The 7,967-nt window shown below is 38.0% G+C and overlaps 1 protein-coding gene across 2 annotated transcripts in view; it reads right to left on the bottom strand.

The window, feature by feature from the left end:
* nup214 (nucleoporin 214) overlaps positions 1 to 7,967 on the bottom strand; it is a 30,953-nt gene continuing 22,986 nt past the window's right edge. For both annotated transcript variants that reach the window (XM_022768051.1, XM_022768052.1), the window contains exons 33-36: positions 6,187 to 6,357; positions 4,021 to 4,166; positions 2,768 to 2,801; positions 1 to 783 (exon numbers count right to left, since the gene is read on the bottom strand). In XM_022768051.1, coding sequence (XP_022623772.1) covers positions 747 to 783; positions 2,768 to 2,801; positions 4,021 to 4,166; positions 6,187 to 6,357 — 388 coding nt within the window. In that variant the 3' untranslated portion in view covers positions 1 to 746. The remainder of the gene's footprint in view (positions 784 to 2,767; positions 2,802 to 4,020; positions 4,167 to 6,186; positions 6,358 to 7,967) is intronic.

The raw sequence follows: 7,967 nt of genomic DNA, 5'->3' as shown, positions 1-7,967 counted from the left end.
TTTTTTTTTTTAAATTCAAAGCACAACTTCTTTAATCTTAGTTCAAGATGTTGGGTTTGTTAAATTTTGGTACATTCTACATGGGTGTACATTTTTGACAAATTTCTGTATGAACAGTTAGATAGAACTGGATTGAACAGTGTTTTATATAGCAATGCTGAGAACACCATTCTACATAGCGCCACTATAGTGTAATGTTCATAACTTTTTGTACACTGATGTTTCAAAGTGCAGAAAGTAAATTTTTAAAATGCTGGAAAGAAATCAACATCATTCTGGAGTATGAATGTTATAACGATAAAGAATATGATACTGAAGTCTGTAAACTACATCAACATGTAGCAATGTATGTGACTAGTTTCTGAAAAAGATCATAAAATGATGTTTTTGTATATTTTATGATTTTCAAAAGCATTACAGAAAATCTGTTTTTCTAAGGTACCTCACATTGACCTGTCTTCTGTTTTCTGTCAATACTTGATTCTCCTGTGTCGTAAAAAAAATATTAAGACCATGTAATACGGCATTAACTTCCTCATTGAATAACGTACGTAGAGCATGAACTGCACTCTGCAAGCTGCTTGAAAACTTGTATTTTTTTTCTAAAACATACAAAAGTTTTCTAGTTTACTTTATTTACCCCTTCAACCCAAAAGCAACACAGTCTTCCCCTTTCCCTCCTCCCATTGTGTGGCACAAAGGACTTGATTGCAGAAAGTACTGTAGCTCATGGAGGATTAATAAAACTAGCTTCTCCAACTGGCAAATGTTTGTGAACTTGATCTGGAAGAAGAAATGACAGACAAAGCAGAAAGGGAGAGATTATTGAAAAAAGTTTCAATGTTTGAAAAGGTACTAATAGTAGTAGTATTAGAATGACCTCTTTAATGTGTAAATCAAATACACAAACCTCTTTTTGAAAACCCATTTTAGGTATCAAGATACCAAACATTTATTACTGAATTACAAGAACATGTTTATAAAATGACGTAATAGACCTGTGCAATTTTCCATCTGATGCAATGGTGCCGTTATTAATGTACTGCATGCTGCATTTGAATATTTCTGTCAATATAAAGCTTCGTAAACGTGTTGGAACAACCAAACAGATGTCAGTGCTACTAAGGAGTATTTGTGCTTCTTTTTTTTTCTTTTTTTAATAAATAGGACAATAAAAAGAAATAAGAAGAAATTGGAAATTTTAAGGTGTTCATGAGGATAAACATGCAGATAAAATAATATAGTATAGATAAATAGCTTCAGGATTCAGTTTGCCGACCACAGTGGGTTTACTCTGGGCAGTGACTTCCGTTAATCCGATTTTCATGTTTTCTGTTTTTGTTTGTCTGTTTTTTCTTTTTTCATGGGCAGTGATGTCAAGCATGTTTATGTGATGCACTGTCCTGTGATCACACTGCAGATACAGAAGAAGGGAAACCACATGTACACCATGAGGCAAAGGCACAGCAGTGCATAGAAGAGGGTACTTTTCCTGGTTGGTTATGAGCAATATTGTGATTTTCTTTTGATTATTCCGTCTTTTATGAGTTCCATCATCTCATCAGGGTTTTGCTGAGTTTTGGTTTGTCAGCACAACTTTTTTTGTCACAACTGTTATTTATGCAGAAATTGGTAAAAACAATTCTTCTAATTGGAATATTTTTTGCAGATATATTGCAAAGTTTTGCATATAATTGCAAATTCTTGCTACTGGGACGGTTTAAATCTGTTTTAATTCAGTTCAGCATTTCCACTAGAATTTCTTTCCAGTGTGGTTGCAGTGGGGAGTTAAATTGTGGTACAACAGTATATACGTATATATATTTTGGTCAGTTAAAATTATAAAGGCTTTTTTGTATATTTGAAATATAATGAGCGACAATGATCAACGATGCGACAGCAACCCAAAGAGTATGTACAGGTTAGCAGGTTTGGTAAAAGGAAGTGGAGAAAGAAAAAAAGAGCAAAAAACGAACGAAAGAAGGATTATTAACAGCATGTGAATGTGTCCAATACGCTAAGCCTCGTCTCCACACACTCCTGCACACTTCAGAGTGCATTCCACTGGAACACACCCTGGGGAACACTGGCTGCCATGTGACACACAGCAGCAAACGGAGAGAGAAGCAGCATAAGAGAGCGAGAGGTAGAATGTGGGATTGAGGGATGAAAAGGAGAGACAGTAGGATGGGAATGAAAAACTAATCACAAGGGGGCAATTATGAGGAATACGGAATAAGGAAGTGCTACTAGAGCATTAAACCGTGCACCATCCATTTCAGGAACAGGGGGTCAAGAACGATGAACCACAATGGTAAACACTTGACTGTGTATTTAGTATGTGTGGAATTGAATTTATTCTATTATTTACTGGATCATCTTTTCAAACATGATGTAATGTATTATTCATTTCTCCTTGTGTTTTTATCCGAGGCTAAAAGTGCCAAAAAGAATTTTTTCACTGCATTTTAATACAGTGAAATAGCAGTAAAGCTGAACTGGACTCTAAGCAGAGAAAAGATGAAGAGGAGGAAATAAGAAATAAATGAGGGCAGATGAGGTGGTATTAAATCTGAAAGATTCTATGGGGAGCAGTGTTGTGGAAGAAAAGATGTGAGCTTCAGCAGAGTTCAAACACCACAGGCATAACACACTGCTGCCAGGGAGGAACAGAGAAATGTGGGTCTGTCTACTCATTCATCAGCTCATACACACCAAAAAAAGACAAAAGACATGAATTAAAACTAAATGTATTGACTACACTTACTGGTTTGCAGACCCAAAGGTGTTTCCAGAAAATCCTATAAAATGAAAAGTGAATGAAATTAATTGTAGCAATAAAACATTAATAAAACATTACGACTGTCAGGGTAGAAAAAGATAAAAACCCACAATCCTAATGCAATTCTCATTTCACAGCATCTACGTCATCTCTGACAGACAGAGCTGTGTATCCGTCTGTGTGCTGTGTACCTAACATGACCCGACACACGCTTTGCCACCCAGGGATGTAGAAAGATGAACAGATGAACAGGTTAATGAGAAAAAAAGAGGGAAAAGGACACAACAATCAAACAGGAAGAAGTGGGGGGGAAGACAGCAAGACAAATATGATCTGCTAACAAATTGGGTTCATGCAAACTCAAAGTGTTGATGGATGCCTAATGCTGGGACATTAATGAATTTGATAGAAGTCCCATACCATGGCCATCATTTTTGTGATTTTTTTCAATGATTGCTGTATTTATACTTCTTTTTTTTTATCCTCTGCCAAGGAGGTTATTTTTTCACCCCTTTGTTTATTTGTCAGCAGGATAACACAAAAAATCATGTTAATCATCAATTAATCTGCTGAGGTTTTGATTTATCAATTAGTCCATAAAATATCACAAAATAGTTAAAAACTGTCATTCATAACTCCTCAGAGTCTAAGGGGATGTCTCAATAATTGGGTAATAACGGCAGGTAACAGGTTATGTCCACAGAAAAATGTTTCTGTGGCGGAATAAAGTTTACTCCTCGGATATGTTTGTTCTAACTCACAACTTGTTACCAAAAAAGTCTTTTGCAAACCTTTAACTGGTGCACAATTTGCATTGACAGTGTAATCACTGCATCGGGACAAGTACATGTTTATTTTATTGCAACACTATAATGTTAATAGAGTGTTTTGTGTGGTTGTAGGAATTGTGGCTACTTCTGTTGTATGACAATCAGTTGCTGTTCTGACTATCTTAAATGTGTTGTGTTATTTTAATACAGTAAATAAACAATGTGCTAAATTATCTTCTGAAGGACACTAGTAAAATACATTAAGTGCACAGAAATAAGATAAACCAATACATAGTGGGTGGAAGACAACTGTATCAATGTTGGAAGAACTCTTTACGGACTCCCCTTGAACCACTGACCGTGCTCTCTGCAGTATTTCACTAAGTGCAGGTAAACAACAGTGCATTTGCAGATGACGAGGGAAGAAAAGAAAAGAAAAAAAAAAGGCAACTGAAGTAGTAGTCTCACCTCCTGCCTGTGGCTGTTGTCCAAAGCCAGAGAAGCCACTGGGCTGACTTCCAAACCCAGAGCCCTGCTGGGCCAGGCTCCCGAATGACGGAGCGTTCTGACTAGCAAGAGCGCCAAAGGAAGGGGCGTTGGGAGGTGAGGCAAACCTGAAAACAGAGGGAGACACAGAGGATGTGATACGGTAAAACCGAAGGGTAACAGCTGAAATTAAAATAAACAGATACACTGAGTGGAGCAGATGAGACAAAATGAGTGGAAACATTATGCCATAGGGCAGGATGCAATTTAACAGCAACGCTTTACACCAACAATTTATTTGGACAAAGAGGAAGAAGAAAAAGAAACTATGTCTGGGATCTAGTCTTTGCTCGGCTGCATCCAAGTAAACATGCAAGCAAGCCAGAAGGTGTCAGATGGTGTGTGTGCGCGTGTTTGTATGTGTGTGTCACGGTGCTAGAGGATTGAGAGACAGGGGTTTAAGCAGTAATCCCCACTACAGGACCCACACCCACTGAAAAGAGAGAACAAGCAAAACAGAGGAAGCGAGAGAGAGAGAGAGAGAGAGAGAGAGAGAGAGAGAGAGAGAGAGAGAGAGAGAGAGAGAGAGAGAGAGAGAGAGATAAGAGAGAGAGAGCAGGCCAGTTTAATCTGCAGGCAGCATGACCCCAGAGTGAGATTATCTGAGGGGAATAATCTAGTCCTGCACAGAACTCCAGAGTTCTGGGCTCACTCGTATCAAAACACATGTACATGGTGGACACACCAAGGTTGTTAAAGCTGCTGAATTCATTTGAGTGGAAGGAAGGAAAGGATGTACAAGAAGAATTAATCCTTTTTTCTGTAGCTGAACAGAAATTTCACTTAGTTTAAAGCTGACTTGCTGGGGGCTGTAAAGAGGTGGTCTATTATACTTTATAGTAAAATGTCAGTGCATTACACTTCAGAATAAGGCTGCACAATTAATTTTAACGAAATTGCAATTTCAATCCCTCTACCTCACTGCAATCTAATTTGTGAAATGACAGTGATTCTTCAGCATTTGCATTAGCAGGGAGACTGGTTACGTCAAATCAAGCCTTTCTAATTTCTCCTCAAATTGCAATGAACTGTGCAGAAGGCAAAGACGAGGACAAATCTAATGTATCGTGGTATTGGTTACAATGTTGCATATCTGTTTCGTCAGATGGACAAATACTGAGCAAACCTCTTGCACTGGTAAAGGCAGCAAGGACCTGAAAAACTAGGACGTGGACCCTGAATAATGATTTTTCTGTCAAATTTAAAACTTCAATTCAAAAGAAAACCCTGCCACCTGAAATCTTGTTGGAATAAGAAGGAAAAAATGTGTGTGTATCTAATAACAGCGGATTCAACACTGTGAAAGCTGCCTCTATTCATAATTGGACAAGGCTTTAGTGAGGGCTTCCATACCCTGCTCCATTTGGCTAACTAGCAAGCCCTAAAACAAGTTTATTTTATTTCAACACTATAATGTTAATAGAGTGTTTAACAAGGCGGTGAATGCTGCTCTTCTGTTACTTCATGTGTTATGCTTGTGTGATGGTGTGTTGACTGAGGGAACACAGATGTTCTGATTTCCAAAAAAGCTTCTGCTCGCTGCAGGCAAAATCCTGCTCCCCCAACTCCCCCCTCTGTATTGCACACAACGCCTGGTGACACTGACATATTTAGATGATTTCTGACTCAATTTAACAGCCAAAAAAAAAAAACTGTTGGTACAATATTTGTTACTCAGAGGTTGTGCTAAAATTTTTGCTGCTTTATGGCCCGAATGTTTGAGTAGGCTATGATTTTAACCATTACAATAAATCATTTAAAGATAAATATACTTGTATGCTGCCAAGTGAGACCAGATGTATTCAGGCAATTGCCAAACCTGTGTCTGTTGGCTTCCATTGTCTCTCTAATGCATCAACTAGCAACCACCTATTACCACTTTCAGTTTTGTGTTAAACAAGGATCTAAACTAGTAGTTAGACCTATAAGCTGGTCAAAAATTAGCATAATTACTCAATGAATATCCAATATTGTCCAGCGTCTATCTATGTACACAATCCCAAAAAAATATTTTCAGATCAAATCTTTGTTTTTTTTTTGTTTTGTTTTTTTTTTTAAACCTTGCTCAGAACATATTAAGTTTCTTACCCAAATCCTCCCATGTTGGCAGCCGCTGTTCCCTCTCCAAACACCTTACCAGCTGAGGAACCTATGTTGTTGTTGAATGAGGGGCTGGAGCCAAACGATGCTGCACCACCAAATGCTGGGGAACCACCGAAAGAAGGGGGACTCCCAAACACGGGAGCACTGCCAAATCCTCCTGTAGAGAAGAAAATTGATATGTTCTTAAAATGTTTTATAACAGAGAGAATTGGAACATATACAGTGGGGTGCATGGTCCTCATCATTGTTTCTCCAAAAGGACAGATAAAAAAAAAAAAAAAGGTGAGTCATGATGTTGTTTTTGTGGCTTTAGCTCATTTACATAGGGTATTTCATCTATGTCAAGGGTATTTGTCTTCTCAGGGAAGCCTCTGGGCTACAGACAGAAAAACACATCAGTGAGAAGAGTTGTGCTCAGACTCCCGTGTAAATATTACTACAAATACATTCCACATGTGGTCTGAACCAGGGCTGACACTGCTTACAGGGTAGTATCAACTTAACAGGTGTAAAAAAAAAAAAAAAAAAAAAAAAAAAAAGAAAGAAAGAAAGAAAATCATTTGTGTTATAATTTCTAATGTGCACAAACTTTTTCCCCACTGTATCTCATCTAAGGATGATGAATACATTTACTACATTGTGACTTGTTGTGTACAGTACATTACTGTTTTGGAACAGCACAGTGTAACAGCTTAATGACGGGATGAATACTTCACACCACCTCAAACCTTCAAAAGGAGCAGCGGCAGGAGGGAAAGGGTGTACTGAAATTACAGCCGGGCTACCAGCATGCTTCAGTAAATAATTGATTGAGCTAATGTAACAAGATTACATTCCCTGTACATGGGCCCGAGATGGGGCATTAGTGTGCTGAGTGGTACCAATATCCCAGTGGAGTGGAGGGATAGCTTGGATGGCTGCTACTATTTATCATTTAAAAAAAAAAAAAAAAAACACGTGATCCACTAGTCTTGGAGCTTGGGTGTGTAGACACAGTAGACTGTAGCACAGTAGACTGTGTAGACCATGTGGAAGATCTAACTGTCCTTTTAATAATAACAGAATCTTGTGTTCTACTACACAGTGTCAGTCTTCTTCTAAGTACACGGCAGAGCATTGAGACCATAACCAAAATGAACTACATGACCTGACACACAAACACGTGGATGTTGTTTATCTGATGAACAGTAACTCTTGTTCACAAAGCATAACGAAACAAGTCGACAAGGACAAAGCCCAGTATCCGCTTATGTCCAGCTGTCTTCACATGTTCTCAACTGCTGCAAAAACCAGCGGAGGGTAAAGTGTGGTAACAAATTTTTATATTTTCTAACCACACAAGACACCATGATGACCTAAAGAGGCACACACAGGAATTGCGGTATGATTCCTGTTGTAGCATTACAGGCTTTCAACACATCTTTCATATTAAAGTTGATACTGCTAACAGGGCCAGAAAGTGGAAAAGTCATCTCAAATAAAACGTTTTGCATAAGAGAGGTGGCACTACTCAGTGAAACCAGTGGCTGATATTAAAACCAGCATACTCAACGCTTTCTTTATCATACATAAAAACATAATTAATCAGCTCTAATGACATTACTGTTTTAACTGTTAATCAACAGTGGCAGTGCTGGTAGTGTACATGCATTTAAATCTACACCCTCTACCCACAACTAAGCAGCTCTAATGAATTGTGATATTCAAGATAAATATCACTTCTGTAAAATGATATTTTAGATAATTTAAAGATTTTTATCTGGTGC

This window comes from Seriola dumerili, unplaced genomic scaffold, assembly GCF_002260705.1.
Source record: "Seriola dumerili isolate Sdu_G_001 unplaced genomic scaffold, Sdu_1.0 BDQW01001389.1, whole genome shotgun sequence".
NCBI classification, from domain to species: Eukaryota; Metazoa; Chordata; class Actinopteri; order Carangiformes; family Carangidae; genus Seriola; species Seriola dumerili.
The sequence above is the reverse complement of the archived record's forward strand: the minus strand, read 5'-3'. Positions and strand labels throughout refer to the sequence as shown.